Raw genomic sequence first — 19,922 nt, 5'->3', positions numbered from 1 at the left:
AAGGAGAGCCAAGATGATACTGACTTGTTCATGGGGATCAGTCACTAATATTTACTGCCAGATTTTTTATGGTGGATAATTTAAATTGCAGTCAGTTGAAAACCCAGTGGCTAGCTGGTAATATGAACTCTCTGGGTGAAATTTCAAGAACACAGGAAAAAGCTTGAAAAGTTTGTTCCACTCTTTATGGTTTTTTTTGTTTGTTTGTATTCTGGAATTCTGCACAATGATTTGATTAGAGCAACAACCAGAAAAGCCAGAACTCCAGCACTATTGGCTGCAAACGTCTGGTCAGAACGGCGAATCCCCATTAAATTTAGGAGCATAACAAAAGGCAAGGAAGAGTTCTGGCCAGCTCCAAGCTCCCAGGAAGCCTCTGCAGGAGCCTGCCTGTGCTGGGAAGGGAACACACAGTGCCAACTCCCACATCAGCTCCGTGGAGAATGGAGCTGGCCCTGCCAGCCGGCGGCTCCGCATTCCTCCCTCTCTCCCTCCCCTTCCCGCATCTGTTTTGGCTGCACCTGGCACAAGGAGCCCAAGTGATGTCACCTGCCCAACCAGGCCCTCTGGAACCCAATGCTGGGACACAAACAGTGCCCAGCACAGCCAGCTCGGCACCTGGGGGCACCAGGAACCCACAGCTCCGGCTGCCATCCCCTCCCAGGCCTTCCCGAGCAGTGCCAGGAAACGGGACCGAGACATTTCACAGGGATCAGGTCCTACACTGGGATAAAGGTGCATCCATTCGGGTCCTACACTGGGATAAAGGTGCATCCATTCAGGTCCTACACTGGGATAAAGGTGCATCCATTCAGGTCCTACACTGGGATAAAGGTGCATCCATTCGGGTCCTACACTGGGATAAAGGTGCATCCATTCAGGCCCTACACTGGGATAAAGGTGCATCCATTCGGGTCCCACAGAGGGATAAAGGTGCATCCATTCGGGTCCTACACTGGGATAAAGGTGCATCCATTCAGGTCCTACACTGGGATAAAGGTGCATCCATTCAGGTCCTACACTGGGATAAAGGTGCATCCATTCAGGTCCTACACTGGGATAAAGGTGCATCCATTCAGGTCCTACACTGGGATAAAGGTGCATCCATTCAGGTCCTACACTGGGATAAAGGTGCATCCATTCGGGTCCTACACTGGGATAAAGGTGCATCCATTCAGGTCCTACACTGGGATAAAGGTGCACCTACTCAATGAGAAAGGAAAGTTTCTCACATTCTTACATACAGGCTGGCCAAAGTCAGGCAGTGGGTTAATTACACTGAATTCACAGGATTTACAAGCTTAGACAGGGACAGCAACCAAAGCCCCTACAGAAACTCTTCTCTCCCTCCTCTTTTTAACTGAACCTTTGTGAAGGGACAACAAAGTACCCAAACCCCAGCACAATGCAATGTTAATTCCCTAAGGAAAAAACACTGTGAGGCTTACTTGGGGGAGGGCAAGAGCAAGAGTAGATTGATTGCAGTTCCCTCACTAAATATAAAGCAGGTACGATTTGCTTTCCTGTAAGACATTTGCACTGGGGCGCTGCTGCACGGCCAAAAAGATATTAAAAAATGGTGACATCAGACCAAAACAAATCTGTTAAGACCAGTTCCCACAGTGCAATGTTTCCTGGAAGGTTTTCCCTACTCAGCCAGTGTGCCATTCCCCACATCTGCAAACAACAATAGAAAATGGTATTTCATTTGCTCAGTTAAGATCAGGTGTTTTTACACAATAAATTAAAAACATGTAATAGACCCCAAATAATGTCACCACAAATTAACTGATTACTGAAAACCTCTTTTTCATACTTCGTGTGTTACTAAACCCTTTCAGAAATTGCTGGTATCCAGCCTCACCTCAGAGACAAGGCAACTGCTCAAAAATGGAAATAGAATTTATTTCATTATGCAATTTTTATGCACAGAGCTGACTCACAAAAGTATACTTAGGCCCCGGATAACATCCAAGCTAATAATTAATTATGCTTTAAATTACATGCAGTGTAATTCCTAATATTTCTCATTTTACCTGTTCTTTTTTAATGCTGTAGGTATGACTGCACATGACTCACTGTGAGCAAAAAGGGCAGAAACAAGAAGAGACTGACTATTCGATGGACACATGTAAGAGACAGAAGCAACCACAGAGTCAGCATCAGATTGATTTTCTAAAATAAATCCCAGGTTGAAAGGGAAGCTGCAGCTTTCCACCAAAGCACTGACAGCTCTGGGCTCACACCACAACACAAAGTGCAAATAAAATTTCATTTTATTTGAACAACTCATTCTTTTGCCTTCAGCTCTGGAAGCCTCTCCCATACACCCTTTTAATTTTTTCATTCCTTTCAGAGACAAAACCTGGCTGGTCATAATGCCAGTTTAATTTATTTTTCTGTACCTAACTGCTGACTTCTGGAAGCTCCCAATGTCATCCTGGTATTCACCCAGGACTTCAGATGAAGACATTACATACAGTAATGTATTTTACAAAGAGACTTAACCTGGAAACTAACTAAACAGGATAGATTTGGCTTTGGAATAGCTGCTGAACTAAAAACTTCAGTTCGCGTGCAGAACTTCTGTTCTGTGTATGTGTACAATACATGCACATTCTGAAACTCATCATTACTTGACAGCTTTTCTCAAATAGAAAACCAGCTGAAGAGCACAAAAAGCAATCAACACTCTCTGCTTTCTTATCTGTCATTTTCTGTGGCTAGATCCGCACCAAGGCAGCTCTGGCTGGCACCTGCAGCGTTAAACTCGTGTCAGCATTTCCATTATAAATTCTCCACTTTAGAGACTGCTGTGTACCCAAACTCACATACAGATTTTCCATGCAGGAGCAAGGAGTTTATTACTGCTATTTAAAAAAGTGATACTATTTCCATCTCTGCTACTCCAAGTTTTATTCTGGTTTCTTCACAGAGAACTACCAACAGATACAGTTTTCAAGGAGAAAAAGAAAAATGCCTGACACAAAATTCAGAATCCCAGGGAGCTCTGGGAATGTGGAGGGATGAGGTAAAAAGACAGCATTGCCAATTCTTGACTCTCTGAAAACTTGACTAAAAGTTACAGATGGGTTTCTTAATTCTGCAAGCTAATTTACACTACTTGCCATGAATTATTTGTCTCCCACCCAGAGAGGGAGAAGAAAAAAGGTAGAATTTATTCAGGTCCTCAGTACTTGCTGCCTTGAAAACCAGCTCCTGCTCTGCCCGGGTCTGAGTGTGCCCACCTGCCCCCTCCCCAATGGCCAGAGGGCTCCAGAACAGGCCTGCAAGCTGATGGACACCAGAATCAAGAGGGTGATTTCCTGTTGAGAAGAACTGATTTTGTCCTTAACAGAAAAGCTAGAGACCCAGGGAATGGAATTCATCATCCTCTACCTGCAGCTGTTAACAAAGTCCTTATCTGCAGAGAGCAAAGGCTTTCCAGATGGCCATCTGCACTGCTTGCAGAGCAAGTGGAGAGCCAGGAAATTCACTGCGCTATTCATTTGAACCATTTAAACCTCCAGCTAAGGCCACATGAATTATCTCCTAGAAATGCCTGTTAGGGGTCCAGGTAGCAATCCCTGAAGCAGAAGCAATATTTATTCTAAAATGATTTCGAAGAAAGGAGAGGAAGAGCTGAGCTGTGAGAAATGCAGGCTTGCCAAACCCAGAGGTGCCACTTCTGTTTGTTTCCTAAATATAATTCAGTCCTACTCCTGCAACACTTTGTTAGGGCACGCTGGTTTTTGCTCACAAAGATGCCTTTGTCAGCTCTCTCCAGCAGTTGTCCAATACATTTTTGAAGTGTTTCCCACAAATCCAGCTCTGCACTCACAGCCCCCAATGATAAACAACAGCAGTATGTGGGATATGCACAGTGCACAGACATTCTATTGCACGGCATATAAAATATCAGAGCAGGCAAAAGAATTTGCAAGAAGGTTTCCAAATAAAATTTTTCACAGCCTGACATGAGCTCAGCCTTTACTTAATATTTTACCCTGTCTGGTAATGAAAGACATCCTGCCTGCCCCAAAGCGCTTGTCTAAAAGAGCAGATATTTGAAAGGTCACAACCACTCGGAGCAGCAGGACTGCAGACGCCCGCTCGGATGTTTGCTCTGAGATAAATCAGGCTGCAGCAGCTGCTGCTCCCAGCCCCGGCCCAGGCCCTATATCAATCACATCCACATAAACTTCTTGCACTGGGACACACCACAATTATTCTCCTTTCACACTATCAACTATGAACCATGGCAACATCTCCCCTCAGCTCAAGAGATCAGGTATATCAGGCACTCCCTTACTCACATCACAGATCTTTCAAACAAACTTCTGTGGGACAGATTAAAAATGGCACCTTAACAAGTAATGTTCTGTGGTCAAAAAATGCAACAAAACTTGCACCAAAATGCTTCCATCCCCCACACTTCCCATGGCATCCTGCCCAGTCCATCACCTCTACCCACAGTATTTCTGGATTTACTACAAGGATGAGAAACAACCCAAAAATGTTGAAGTTTCAGTTAGTTCTTTTCCTTTGAGAGTTTCTGCCCTGCAGGATGCAGTGCCACATGGGCTGGGCACCTCTGTGCCTGCCATGCTGCACAGCTGCCTCAATCCATTCCTCACGGTCACTCAAACCAAGAGCACAGAGGAACGAATTTCCTCATTCTCCTCTGGGAACACTGAAGCATGTCCTTGGGATGGGAATTGTTACTACAGGAGGGATGAAAGCAGGGACTTTGAGGGGAGATGCTTTAGGAAAATGAGAACTGCTGCACAGACCCCAGGGCACATCTCTGCAAACCTCTGCTGCCTCTGTGCTGGGTCTGACACCTCACAACTACTTATAGAACCGGGTCTCCATGAATGGCTGATCTTGGAAAGGAGCAAGGGATAATAAAGAGGAAAGGGAAAATCAGACATACTTTTTCCTGCTCCCTTACGTGTCCTGGAACCAAACCTGTACCAGGAAGGGATTTCTTTCTATTTTACACTTTCAAGAGCTCCCAGAAAGAAGGCTGGCAAAACACGGCGTCCAAAAGCTTTTCCATGGGAAAGCTGCAGAGTCAGCCCTGGCCTTGCTGCAGGGAGCAGCTGTCCCTGTGCTGCATTTCAGTGCCTGAGAGCACAGGAGCCATGGAGCCTGAAATCTCCTCAGAGCCCGTGCCACAGCTGGAGCCAGAGCTGGCTCTGCTAAATACAGCATCCCCGAGCTGGGAACTCGAGTGGGCCGTGTTGGATTGCACAGCAAAGCAATTTAAGCAAATGACTAATCCAAACCCTTCAGGTTCGTTCCTACTTTGGGCGCTGAAAAAGGAACTGAAAACATCAACCATCAATCCTCACCTCCTGTGACAAAGCAAACCCAGAAGATTAATTTTGCCATCCTAACACCAAATCTAGGCAAATCCAAACAACAAGACTGTTTACTGAGTTGTGCCAAGCCACTTGCACTTGGACTTGGATCAGGACTTGTGGCATACAAAAGGCATGACATGTTTTTCACTTCCAGAAGGAAGAAAGAAAAATTACTATAAGATTACTATAAGAAATTACTAAAAAAGATTATTTTTTCCCCAGACTTCCTGGTATCTTAACTAAGTCAGTACTTTGATTGAAATCACCCTAAGATTCCCAGAGTTTTAACAACTACTTCATTACAATACACATTTTAGAAGTGTGTAGAGGTACACGTGTGTCCATTACATTTAGAAAGTGCCAAAGTATTTGTTTTTAAAACCAGAGCGCACAAAGAGTTCTTCATGCAGCAAGATCCCAGCCAACTAAACTAACAGGAACATTTAATTTGCTATTTGAATGCTCTGATTTAAAAAAATCTTTCCAGCTGACATAACAGCGAATTAAGAAACATGTGATAGTAAGATCTGAAAATATTACACTGGATGTAATCATAACTGAGAGCAAAGTTACATTAGATTAGAAATAAAGCTGATTTGTGGTTTTCTCCACAGAAAGGCAGAACATTCCAGCACTACCAATGGAAGTGCTGCAGTTGGCTGCAGCCTGGCAGCCTTTGTAAGGCAATCTGTGTTTTAGCAGCACAGCACACCCAGCATCATACTTACTGCGGTGCCGGCTGCCGCAGGACACGGGGTGCCACGACCCTCCTTACCAACACCCTGACTTTGTTCTTCCGGCCCACGCGTGACAAGAATCCTGAAGTGCTGCTGCCTCATGTTTTGATCAGGTCTGATTTTAAACAAGCATCCCTGCCCTTGAGGCATCCGCTCTACTGAATTGCTTCTAGGTATTTCTGCCCTGTTCCTGCTGTTTCCAGGCAGCTCCAAATTCAGCCCATCACCTGTGGGGTTAATTCCTTCTTCTGGTGGCTGGACAGGGTAGGAAGTACTCCTTTCCAGCCGTATCCGAGGGTACCTGACCAATCTGTCCCCTTTTGTTCCGGTAAAGCCAAAGTTACCTCCACCTCCTGTGCCCGTACTGCTTGCCTGTGGCTGCTGTAACTGGAGAACAAAGAACTTTTTCCCTGAATTTGCTGACACATCTGGCACATGCTGCAAGGACCAGCGCCGGGGTTCAGAGGTGGGAGCACTATTTGGAGCCTCAGGACCAAAGGGAAGTAGAGTAACTTGAGGCACCTCAGCACTTGAGGCCCGATGCTGAATCCTCACACCGCTTATGTTTAAACCTGAAGCCGCTTCACTCGCTTCTTCTCGTTGGGCAGTCGGCAGAGCCTCCTCGCTCTGGGGATTAGCACTACAAAACATTCTACGGTTACAGCAAACACTTCCATCTGTCTGCTGCCCTAACTCTTCCAGCAGCCTGGGCGAAGAACTTTCAGCAGTCACCTGTGGAGCGCTCGGAGAAGAGCGCTTTTCAGCGGGGGATGCATAATGCTCCCTGAAGTCTGAGAATTTCCAGGGGAGCATCTCCTCCGGAGAGTCTGGGGCCACGCACTCGTCGGCGCAGCCGTCGGCAGCCTTGCGCTGCAGCGAGATCTGCATGGACGAGCTCCTGGTGGGGCGCGCGTCGACGCCATTCAGCAGCTGCGGGATAAACATGGATGTGCTCCTCTTCAAGGAACCCGCTTCGTGCAATCCTCCATCGCCGCCGTCCTCCGCTCCGTGCCGCGAGAACGCGTGAGGGCTGCTTCTTCTTGGCAAGGTGTGGAATGCCATGAAAAAGTCATCTTCTCTCTCCCGGGCGAGGATCTCCGATTCGGGGGCTGTGTTGCTTCTCCCAGAGCCAAAATGAAACCGCAGCCGATGGGCCATGGTTTTACAGAGAGGAGAAAAGGAGAGGGAGAACAGCAACAATTCAGGCACTGCCAGAAGTTAAAAACCAAAGACATAAACTCCGAGAAAAAGTGTCCCATCTGCCAAATGGTTAGCACTGCAGCCCTGGGAGCGACAGATAGCAGAAATAGCCCAAGTGGCAAGCGGCATTCCAGGCATGATTGGGCAGGAGCAGTCAGCGCTCCTACACACACGGTGACATAGGGTAGGGTGGTGGGAGTCACGTGGCCTGGTTCCCCCTCTCCAATGTAAGTGTGTGTGAGGAGTTTGTTTTTTCCTTTTTTTTTTTTTTTTTGTAATGCCAGCAAGAGCCTGAAACAGCACCTTCCCAGCTGCTCCTTTTCCATCAGGGAGGAGCGGCCCCAGCGGGAAAGCTCTCGCAGCTGACGGAGGCAGCGAATACACTCAGCACTGCTATAAATCTAAACCACATCAGATTCACACAGGGCAGACTTGGAGAAAGCACTTGCAGAAAAATGTAACTACAACAAAACACTTCCATTTTGTGTTAAAAGTTTAAGTCAACACCACATGCAAATGAGGAAAATTCTTTCAAGCATAACACTTTGGTGTGTTACCGCTCTGGGCTGTCATGGCAGGACAGGAATAAATACAACATGGTTATGCTTTCCATTTTAACCATGCTCATAACACAACTAAGCAAAAAACTTTTGCCTTTAAAAATCCGCAACAGCAATATAACCTGCAGTTCTCTTTGAGCAACTACAAATTAAAAACAAAGCAATCATACATATGGCAAAGACCTCTCATACAGTAAAACCAGCAGAAACAAGCAGGAGAGCAAGACAGAAAGCTCCTTTTCCAGATTTACCAGGCAGTACAGGTGAGGGAAAAGCGGAGCTGGGTGTTGCATGTCCGTTTGTACCGATTTGTCTCAGACCCTGCACAGAACTGCCTGCTCCTGGCTGGCCTCCAGCGAGGGAGTCAGCAATGCCACCACACGTGGCACTGCCAGCACGGAGTACAGTTACACTCTGAGAGCCAGAAGAGCTCAGGAGGACAGGCAGACAGGATACACCAGAACGTGAAGCAACCACCCTAAATCAGCTCTGCTACAACAAAGATACTCAGTGCCCTGAGGGCACTCACACGTGAAGGGACACTTCTCAGCACATACCAGATAAGAAACTCCGGTTAAGCGCGGCTCCATCTCAAGGCCTGGACAGCTGTTCCCTGCGAGAACTGGAAAGCCTAAATCTTGTCAACAGCTCTGAAAACCTGTATGTGGCAGGTCAGTCCTCTGCCATCTGAACTCTGCTTGCAAGCAGCTTGCTTTCAAAAGCCAGAAAATTACCAATCCCAAGAGCAATGGCAGCTCAAACTGATCAAACTGCCAGCAGCCAGCACAATCGCACAATTTTTTTATATGGATTATGAGACACAACAAAAATGTGAACAGCTTCCACACAGCAATGGTCTGGAGATTGCCTTGTAGAACTAGCACAGGTGCTGGTACTACCTTATTTTTCAGCTAAAACTTGTTACTCAATAACACAGTCTTTGCATCCAAAATTAGGCTCCATCACATTTACTCTGTTGAGATTGGGAATAGAAAGGCAAAGACACCTGCAGAGACAGAGTGTGCTTTGGTAATTTGGGAAGAAGAAGGAACAAAGTCATTCCAACAAAAGCCATTTAAGTATTGACAGTAAGTATATGAGAGTAAAGCCAAAATAATCAGTTCAGTGTCTTCTCACTCTGTAAACACAACCTGATGGAAACGTGCTATTCCAAACCCCCCAAAGCAGTCACCTTGCCATAGACCTCCTGCAAGGAAAGCCATGGCTCCTAACCCCAGTGCTGCCTTGGCCAGAAGGTTCCAAACCAAGGACAGACTGACTTTGGAGGCAGGACCAGAAGGAGAGTACACACAAATTGGTTCAACAATAAAAAGTGCTTAAACTGCCAGGGAAAGGCCAGTACTGCAAACCCAAACTCGAAAATCCAAAACAGCATGTCTGAAATGAGTATCCCAAACCTGTCATTTTCCAGCTGTCACTGCATACAAGGTTTTTCTCTAACCCATCTCCCTGCTCCTGTGGCACCTTTGCATTCCAATGGCACATGGCAGTTTGAGTAGCGCAAGTGGTCATTACGATCATTATATACAAATAAATATGCTCCTGGTCAGCCACTGTAGAGGCACAGTGCCACCAGTTCACCAGTTTACTTCCTCCTGAGGAAAGATCCAGTCATTCAGCTGCCAAGTCCTCTTTCTCCCCAGAACACAGCTTGTGTGGTTTCCTTTGCCCTTTATTTATTAGGAAGATAGAAGGAAAGAACCTATTCATTGAAGCCAAATGCTTTTACACTGTCTTTTTTTAATGAAAGTATCTTTGCAACTCTGATCCTAATCTTCAGAAAGTAAACAAGTTTAGTAAAGGTTGTATTGCCCCCAGCCCAGAAAATGTTAATTCCTGATCTCATGAACAGAGATGGTGTTACAGTGTTCAAAAGGCAAACCCCCAAGAGCCATCCACCAGTGTGCCACTGCACTGGCACCTTTAACCCCGGATGTACAGAGGGACACTGCCACTTTTCCCATGGATCAGAACTGTAACAGAAGCTATAACAGCAGCAGTCAGATGGTGAAAGCCTCCTCCAGAAAAGCTACTGCATCAGCCAAACACAGTGTAAGACAAAACCCACTAACAACATGTGAGCGTTGTGAAGCAGAGATGAAACCCAAGGGAGCATCATCCTGCCATGACCTCAAACCTTCACACATGCATTGTGCAGCTCTGAAAGCTGATGCATCTCCCCAAGCAGGATGCAGAAACATTAAAGGACTGGAAAGGGACATGAACATGATAAAGCTGCTGCTTTATCAGCAACTAAAAGGGTCAGGACTTTGGTTTGAAGTGGAGAGGCCTGCAGAAGGACAGACTGAGGGTTTTGCTGTCAGAGGGCTGGGTGAGGATGACCATTTTGGTCTGACCCAGAAGGGCACTACTTTAGTGCCCTTTTAGTCCCAGCTCAAATGGTTTTTACACCTCTATTTGTGTTTCTTGGCACACTCACTGAAACAACTGTCTGAAGACACCTCTAGGCTGTGTTGTGTTTCTATCAGCTGTGGCACACAGAGCCTGTGATTAGTGTAACACAACTGAGACAAGTACTCACCAGTCTGTTTTCATCAAACACCTCAAACAGAAGCCGATGGTTGGTTGGGTTTACCTGTGAGAAAATCCAAATGTCACTGCAAGTTCAGGAGCTGGACAGTAACAATCTGTGTACTAGATCAGGCAGCAATCAAACCAAGGTAATTAGGACAGGACTAACAGGTCTGATGTAAATCTTTACTTGAATTGGAGCACCAGAACCTTACTGCAACTGGGAAGAGCCTGGCAATTGATATGAAAGCTTTTATTTGCTGTGCTCAGTTACTGCATTTCCCTGGCAGAGGAGCCCAGTCCCAGGACAGACTATCAGGGCTCCCTGACTGACTGATTTACGAGGAGCAAGAGTTTTGCTGCATTTCCTTCAGAACTGCATATTCAGCTATGTTTCTAACTGTCCATTGCTCACCATCTCTAGCCCATTTAGCAAGCACCCTTGGAACACCCAGCAGAAATCTCCCCAACACATAAAACAGCAAATATACCTCCAGAAAACTATTTACTTAAACTGAAGCAGAAAGACTGCCAACATTTAAAAGGACAAAATCAAACATAAAAAGAAACCTGTCAGAGAGACAAAACAGCTGCTATTAAACGACAACAAGTTTTATAATGTTTAATCCAGTTGCTCTATTTTTTCAGAAAATCTTTGCAAGCTTGGTTACTATGACCAGCATGTTTAATTAAGAAAATTTAGAAATAATATACCACAATTCTGTGGGCTGGAGATGGACTTCTCAGTTTTGAGAAAATCAGAGAACTGTGACACACATAAAAGGGTCTCAATTACTTTACAGGTCCCATTATTTCTGAGGACATTCAAGACGTTTTAACAGAGCATCTGTGAACTATACCAGAGGTTTTGCAGCAGTGTTGTGCATTCCCTTTTCCCGAGATTTTAGATCTGCATTACTCAGAAAAGCTGTTTGGTGCACATGTCCCAGAAGCATTCCCATGGCACATTCCACTGGTGGCACTGCTGTCCCAGAGCTCCCCATCCTGGCAGCAGCTTCCCACAGAACTCCGGGCCGAACAATGCACCACATCAGCCCTCAGGCACTGCTGGAGAGTAATGCCTGAAACCCCCTGAAATTCTGCCTGACCTGCTTCTGCGGGAGCTACAGCTGCACTAAAAGTCAAAAGCCAACTGTTATTTGGAAAAATATTGTCTGCAACTGAGTAGCAAAATTACTGCCCTTCACAATTATATAATTGCAGGTTGGGAAACAGTTTCCAAGGAACCCGAGGCCAATTCCTGCTGAGCATTCCATCCCCTCAGAAACACAACAGCAAGTACATCAGGGCAAGCAGGTCTTTGGAGTAAACATATAAACAAATACACAATAAGATCAGCTGTACAATCTATTTGATAAACAAAGAGAAAACAAGATTAGCTGTGCATGTTCTAATAATGACTGTAAATAAAGAGAAACTTACTCTGAAGTAAAACTCTTCATTCCATTTAGGGTTCAGTGTCTGTAAAAGAAATAACAATATTTACATCAAATGTTTATATTTTCTGGTGTGAATTATAAAAACATACATACAAGTGACAGTTTTCTAGGGAAATAAAAGAGAAAGAAAAGCATGTAATAAAAGAAATTGAAAAATATACTGCCAACTAGAAATTCTCTATTGAGTTAACCAAATGTGGGAGGATATTTGACTCAGATGATCCTAAAATAGACATTAAATAAAAATAGAATTTGATGATTAAAAGACAAATCATTGAGAACCTATAGAAATAAAATCTGAAGACATTTCATTCTTGAGATTCATTTAAACCCAGATGAATTTTTTAAACACAAAGGTAACTTAAGGGCTACAAGAATATGCTCAGATTTATACTGTGAAATAAACAGAAAAATTTTTTAAAAAACCAAAAAAAACCCCAAAACCAAAACATAACAAAAAAGGTTATTCCTTGGACTAGGTAAGATATTCTTCCAATGTCCTCCCATCCCAAGGATTTTCATTTTAACAACCTGACTAAAATGCACAGAATGAGCGTGCATATAGATTGCCAGCTGAAGTGAGCTCAAGCATGACATAATAAATTTACAAAAAGAGATGAGAACTACAAACAGTAATTTGGGCAATTCAGGCTTGGGTAAGTATAAAAACAATTGGACAATATGTCCAATGTTTTTGTGCTCATGCCAAATCATTCCCTCATGCTCTCACACAGCAGAGATTTATGGGCAGAGCTGACAGGAAAAATTGGCTTTACACCCACGACAATTCTGTTCTAGCAGAGAAGGGGAATCTTGGCTGTTTATCTTACTCCTTGCTATAGATCCAAGAGATTCCTCATATGCAGGGCATGAGGGCTGATTATACTGCATCTCTCTACAAACTGGGAATACAGGAGCTCATGGCAGAGCAGGAAACACTCCTTGAAAGAAAAGACCACTGGAAAGGGCAGGTGAATTAATGACAGGAAGAGCAGGGATGGGCCTGTGGGCGCAGAGAAACTTTCAGCTGTTTTTCCTGAAGGAGCACAATGTATTCAGTAAAACATAAATTAAAATGAAGCAGTAAGGAAAACAATGTTACATTTTAACTACTTATATTTATCAAGTGCTACTGCTGTTGCAAGAGAGGGTACATACAATTTACCCAACAAAGCACTGGCTTAACCTGGGTTTTGAGGGCACTACTGCCCATTGATAATCCATTCATTCTGACTGCTGCTTAACCACAGAGTTCAGGCAAATCTGATGGACAAGGCAGCAGAGTCTTTGGTAAATGCCTGGTAACTCACAGAAATCTGTCCCACCTTTACAGGCCCCACTCTTAGTGGGCTGAGTCAGAAAGTGCAAACTTATCTTAGTGCCAGCACAGGAGAAGGAACTGCAGGAATGGCTCCATACAGGACATGAGCAGGGAAACAATAACAAAAACTCAACCTCAAGAAGAGCCACATCCTAAAAAGGGCAAGCGCTGCACACATAAAGGACTGCCAGCAGTCAAGCTGAGCTAGACCTTCCTCGGGTAGTCAAAAAAGGGTTTTCATTCAATCCTGCACAGAAAAGGACAACATGGAGAGAAATGATGCTCCTGAACACCAGAGCTCAATGGGGAGACTGGGCATTCTCAGAGATGGAGATATTTTTAATATTCCATATGGGAAAGGTAGAAGTCTTTGGAGCTCAGCACAGTCAAGGTGAAGAAATTGAAGAAACTGGATAATCTTCATCTGAACTTTTAAATTCCAGCAGGTATCTAAAGAACACACTGACCACATTACAGGAGCAAAGCCAGCAAACAGCATATACAGTTTTGTCTGCTTCAGAGAGAACCTTTTCAGCAGGGCATTCCAAACACAGCTCCAAAACGAAGCACAGAGCATTAATCAAACCTTACAGCTGTATTAACTATGGAGAGAGATACACTGAAACAAAAAGCCTCAGAAATTTAACCTGGGTAGATCATGCCACATGAAGCTGATATTCTTCTGGTAACTTTATTTTTTCAGAGTAAGGAAACAATGTGCATTTAACCCCTTTGGCTGTAATGAAGCACTTCCAGAAGCACAGTCCAGCTGTGCAGTAGGATACAGGACATGGAAAAGGAGAACAAAAAGGGGACACTGCAGTTCCTTCTGCTGCTCCAAAAGCACTCCTGCAAGGCAGTGCTGCACAAAGTTACCCATTCAACTGAGGAACACAAAAACAAGGAGAAAAATGAGAAACTTGTGAAGGGTTAGACACAGTTACAGAGCTGAAGGAGGTAACTGCCATGCAGTCATTCCTCAGATCGACTGTACTTGGTTGTTTTACATTTCCACCTTAGGAAAATACTTTGAAAATGGAAATTTTGAACAGAATGATCATTTTTGTTGGAAGTCAGATAAATGATAATTAAAACAGCATTTCTCAGCCCTTTATTTCAGCCATGTCTTCCAATGAAATATGAATTTGCAAAAAGAATCTGTCAATGATGCAGCCAAGCTTTGGGGAACAATATGCAACATCAGGCTCAGTCTCCAGGCCAGACAACACTGAGATGCAGGCACTTGCTCTCAGAGTTTGCTTAGGAGACAAGCACATTATCCAGCTGCTAGACATGAATGTAATGATTTTAATTAGTGCTGCATTATGTTATACAATTGTGTTCCAGTGTTCTTAATCCTTCCGAAGCCATGGAATTAGAAAGAGTATACACATACCTTTTTGATAGTTTTTGTCTGCACAAGAGCAAGTTCTCTGTTCTCATCTGCTACATACAAGGAAAGTTTCACATACGGGTCACTGTAAAAGAAGACATCAGATTTAATGGCCTGCAATTGTACAGCCAAAGAGCATTGCAGAAGGAATTCTTCATTTAACTGGGTAACAACAGCACCTCCAAACACTCCGAGTGGAATTGTCTTCAGTGAAAGCTCAGAACTCTGGTAAGCTACTGACACATTGAAAATGAGTGTTTGAATGTAAAACCCTGCCCATAGCAGCAGAGATCATTCCCTGCAGCTCTGTCCCTGCTCCCACACAGCTCCTGCCCACAGGCATGCCCGTAGCACTCCATTAAAACCAGGCAGGGAAAATGGGAGCCTGGAAGAGACTGGCTGCAGCTAACCCCTGGAGCTGACACAAGTGCAACAGGAAGTATTTGGAAGCAGTGGTTGTAATTGTTTTGAACCATAAAACCGAGCTGCACAGCATCAGCAGTGATTCAGACAGGGCAGAGAGTAACCTGCTGCAGTAGAAGCTGTTCCTGCCCACAGCAGAGGGTGGAACTGGATGGCCCATAAGGCCCCTCCCAACACAAACCATTCCATGGTTCTGTGCTCTAGAAGAGCATCCTGTAAGAACAGATGAACCTCACACAGGTACAACGTCAGGAGGTGGAACCAGAGCAGAGCCTCTGCTTGAAGGGGGGAAATGGGTGCCTGAGTAAAACCAGGACCCTGACCTGCTCTGGTGCTTCCCTCTCAAGGCTGCAGCACACTCTGCTGGGTGGTGACCCAAGGTTCCTTGAAAGTATCAATGAGAGACACTGACAGTACCACCAGACACTCAGATTTACCAACCAAGTCACTGAAATGCTGATACTTTTTGAAGTTAAGGAACTATTTTGTGACAGTATCACTACAGAACAAGCAGCGCTTGCATGTTCATTATACTGGATGTTCCATGTATTGAATACAAAATGCCACAAAGGTGGCAACAAGAATAAACAAGACATCTTGTGGGATTGATTATTCCCATCAGTAGATGCACATAAATGCATCTACCTAATCTGCAATTAAGTTGAGCATTAAGCAGCAATGTTTAGAAGAAAGCAAAGCATCATTGTGATTATAAAGAGATGCTGGTGCTGCTTTGAATTGCCTCATGTACCATACTAATATTGACAGGTATCCTCCCAGATTTGGGTTATCAATCCATACTTAGACAATGCTCTTTTCAGGAACCCTTAGAAATACTGCAATTTTTTAGTGCTAAAATACCCTGGAAGAATCTTCTGCCTACAGAAAATGAAAACTGTGGCACAGTGGTAAAGATTATTTTTAAAATCTATTTCTATTTTAAAAAACTAGAGAATAATTAAGTTTATTACAAATTTCAGTAAGGAAATTTTGCTTTTACTGAACAGACTACTGACATCTCTGCCTGCTCTAAAAGCGGGACAGAGTGAGTCAGACTGAGCTGAGCAGCCAAGCTCTTGGTCCCGAAGTTGAAGTTGGAGTTTACTCAAAGGACTGGATATTTGAGACTGTTTACTTACATGCATTTGTTTACTCAAAACGATCTGGAGAGCAAGGAAAGCTGACACTGCCCCAGGTGGAAGTGTCTCACACAGCCCTGGTCTGCCCAACCCCAGCGGCAGCCCAGCTCTGCACGGAGCTTGCACGGGAACGCAGCACAGAAGGGGATTTCAAAGGGCACGCTGGAAAAGCTTAGGAGTCAAAGTGACACTGGATGAGCAGAACGAAGCCCTTCCACTCACACAGATAACATCATGTATCTGACATGTGGAACTAACAGTTCTGCACCTTGCTAGGAAAGCTCACTGCAGAGGTCACTTGGAGGAAAAGTACTGGGTTTGCCTGGGGAAGAGGAACAAGGATTCAATGTGGAAATGTCACAAAACAGATAACTACAAGTAGAAAACTTTCTCTACATCAATTTTTACACTAGTACCAGTGTAAGATGGCTAAAATGCCATCTTAATGAAACCTGCGGCACAACAAATTGGCAGTCATGGACTGCTAGGAATCTGTTAATGTAGGAAATGTCCAAGTGGAATCTACACGGTGTTCTGGTAGAATCACTGTAACACCAGAAAATGGACACAGGAAATGAACTGCGAGCCTGGGGACATGACAGATGGCCAGCACATCCCCAGAGTTCCACTGGCAGCACTCAAACAGGGCACCAACACAGAGGCACGACAGACTGACAGAGAGCTGCCCAATGCAGCGCAAGGGGCGACCCAAGGGAAGCCACAGCGATAACAAACCTACGCGTAGGGCAACAAAGAGAAATTTCAAAGCACCAAGTCGTGTTTAAAAGAGAAATGAGCCCAGTCACCATCATACCAGTGACTGGAGATGAAGGGGAGTTGATTTGTGGACACCTATCTAAAATGCTCCTCGCTACAAAATGGAAAATTATTAAAAGCACCAAATCTCATCTATCCAAACATGATTGGCCAAAACCTAAAGAGAACATCAGCACCTGCCAAGATCAGGAGAACCTTGAAGCTGGTAAGAGTTCTCTAGAGAATAAAAGGGAATCCTAAGAAAATGATGCTAATAATCAAAGTTATATTAATCATAATCACAACTTAGTACAAAGAGAGTTTTGCAGAACAGCCATCAAAACAATCTGAGAGTTTAAGAAGTCCTTTTCCTGACCTCAGGAATCCCTCAGACATCCAGAATTAGCTATTTGCCATGGTTTTGTCAACTTGCAGTATTTGGCATTTTCTTAAAGCTCATGCAACTGTAGATATATAATTATCATCTTTCATTTGAATTTCAGCATGAAAAGGCACGCTTCCAGCTCTTCTTCTGGAGGACAATAAAAGCACTGATGACTTAAAAACTCCAGCAAAAGATCTCAAGGAAGATCAGCCTCCTTTAAAAATCACATTACTTTAGAGCAGTGTGAAACTGGGGCCAATGAACAGTGTCCCATTTGTTCACTTGAGTCTGGAATTGCATTTGCTCTATACTTTTGAAACAGTTTTGAAAGCAAGTCTCAAACTAGCTTCTGCCAGTGACATGATGTATTATTTACTTATTTTAAGCTCTAAAAGAAGGGGGTGGAGAGCACAGGCACATGTAAAAGAACAATGGAACTACCAAGGCCTACATGGCTCTATTTTTATTTTAAAAGCTGAAACCGCCTCCCCACATATAAAATTTAGTAACACTTGTTATGCAAGTGCGTGAATGCCAGGCTTGTCACATGCAGGCAAACTTTGCATTTCAAAATAGCCCGACTAGTTTCCTTTGGAACAGTCTTGCACAAGATAATTTTGCTTCTGTAAGAAATACAGAACCATTCCCTTTATGCTACCCCTTTTCTGCCTCACATATCTGAAAGAATTGATCAGCAGCTCCTGTAATTCTGGCTGCAGAAATACCAGCACACTCCAACATGAAGGCAGAGAAGCCTCTTTCTCAAAGCCACATCCCAATCAATTCTTTCCCTGGTCTTGAGGAGACTGCTATTTGGCTATCAGTCAATCTTCATCCATCCCCTTTTCCCACCCCCTCACTCCATCCAGCCTAGCTGCACTCTCCTCAGTGCAGGTACACACAGAACAACACCCTTACTGAGCCCTTAAGGCATGTGCCTCCTCGTACTCCTAAGTCAGAGAAGTTGAATGTTTCAAAAACCCCCAAAATGAGCACCTTCAGATCTCTGCCAAGAAGAGCAGAAGACCTCAGGCCACCTCCTCCCCACGGGACTGGATGGCTGAGGGCTCTGGGCTTGCTGCTTTGGGGATCCCTCCACCTGTGGGCAGGTGTGGAGGCAGATGTGCCCAGTACTGAGCGCTGCAGGGACTGACCTGCTGCACACGGACACGCTGCTAAACCTGCAGACTGGGGGCTGTACAGGGGAAATGCGCTTTTACACACACCATGCCTTCGAGAACACCAAACTCTTACAAACTCGGATCAGTGACATACACTGTCTTCAAAAACATCCATCTCAAGGAGTCTCCACAAAATTATGGGAGCCCTTGGATAGCAGTTAACATCAGAGCTGAAAAGCAGGTTATGCTTGGCAAAAGGAAATCCTGTGAACCTGGAAATGTTCTTCAGAATCATTTAATCATACTTAGAGAAACTCTGGCTGTGCATGCACTTAGTGGAGCTTTAAAAACTCCAAAATTTTTTTAAACTCCAATGTTTTGCTTAGTCACTTTTAGATCCAAAGAGATGAGGATCTAAAGTGACTAAGCAAATTCCCAAAACACGCATCTTCAAAGAAGATTAGAATTATAATGAGACACTTCTAACCAAGCTTTATGGAGAGCAGTAAAAACAATGTTCTAAGGCAGAGCCTCTTACAGTCGCTGTCATTTTATTCCAATAACCATTCCCCCGGTGACCTTCCCCATCCTGCACAGTGAGGAGAAGCACAATAAGAATACACAGCAATTAACTACAAGGAATACTCCAGAGCACACTGGCTGTGTTTGCTCCCTGGTTTTAGTTTAGCACGAGCCTTCTGGGTTTCATCTTTCTGCCTGTACTGAGTAACATCCATTGAGAGTTTTTCTCAAACAGAAGGAAGATTTTGACCTCACTGCCATACAAGTCTCCTGTCCTGTGACACAAAGTGTCCAATCACACAAGGAAAAAGGAACATCAACTTCTGAAAAGAAAACAAAACCTTACCTTATCCTCCACCGCAAAGTCAAACTTGCAATCCATTGTGCCTAAGCATCCCAAAATCTCATTCTTCCATACCAAATCCCAGAGTCATTTTACAGACCTCCCATTTCCCTTCTAGTGTTTTATTTTGCAAAGAAAGGCTCACACTTCTGACTCTACAAGAAATGTAGCAAGGCTTTAGCAAAGAGCTGCTAGAGATAATGACTCACATCACAGACAGCTGCGAAGAAGTGCCTGTGGGTGAAAAAAGGAGTTAAAAATTATACCTCAAACCCCACCTCCAGTGTCTCCACCTTCCTTTACCATGTTATGTTCTAATAAGGAGTAACGAGATGGATTCCTTTTGTACTCCTGCTCTCTTGGAAGTCTCCCAGAGCATAAAGAATATTTTAATCTTCCAAAACAGATGGAAGTGTAAATATGGGGTTTTTTCCTCCCTGAGGCCATTTTTTTTTGCAAAGGTTAAACGAATGCTCTAACAGAATATGCATACATCAGCCCCTGGAGCTGAGGGACTGATGTATGCATAGATCTTCCTATGCCATTTCACACTCCCAAAATACCTTAACAAGTTCCAAAATCCAGCGGGGGTGGAGAAGGAGAGAGAGAACTCCATGACACCTGGCTTTTGGAAGGGAAA

General features: G+C 44.2%; 1 protein-coding gene across 7 annotated transcripts in view; it reads right to left on the bottom strand.

The window, feature by feature from the left end:
- The window catches only part of LOC143691843 (E3 ubiquitin-protein ligase NEDD4-like), an 81,450-nt gene that overhangs the window by 37,484 nt on the left and 24,044 nt on the right, over positions 1–19,922 (bottom strand). For 3 of the 7 annotated variants that reach the window (XR_013179774.1, XM_077171183.1, XM_077171178.1), the window contains exon 1: positions 6,098–9,009. Coding sequence is in view for 5 of the 7 variants with exons in the window: in XM_077171183.1 (XP_077027298.1) it covers positions 6,098–7,264 (1,167 nt within the window). In the remaining 2 variants the exon portion in view is untranslated. Of the gene's footprint in view, positions 1–6,097; positions 9,010–10,429; positions 10,484–11,862; positions 11,902–14,596; positions 14,679–19,285; positions 19,514–19,922 lie in introns of those variants that run through there. The other 4 variants (XM_077171180.1, XM_077171181.1, XM_077171182.1 and 1 more) reach the window with 3 other exon arrangements.

The sequence above is a fragment of the Agelaius phoeniceus genome, chromosome Z, assembly GCF_051311805.1.
Source record: "Agelaius phoeniceus isolate bAgePho1 chromosome Z, bAgePho1.hap1, whole genome shotgun sequence".
NCBI classification, from domain to species: Eukaryota; Metazoa; Chordata; class Aves; order Passeriformes; family Icteridae; genus Agelaius; species Agelaius phoeniceus.
This window is presented reverse-complemented; position numbering and strand designations above follow the sequence as displayed.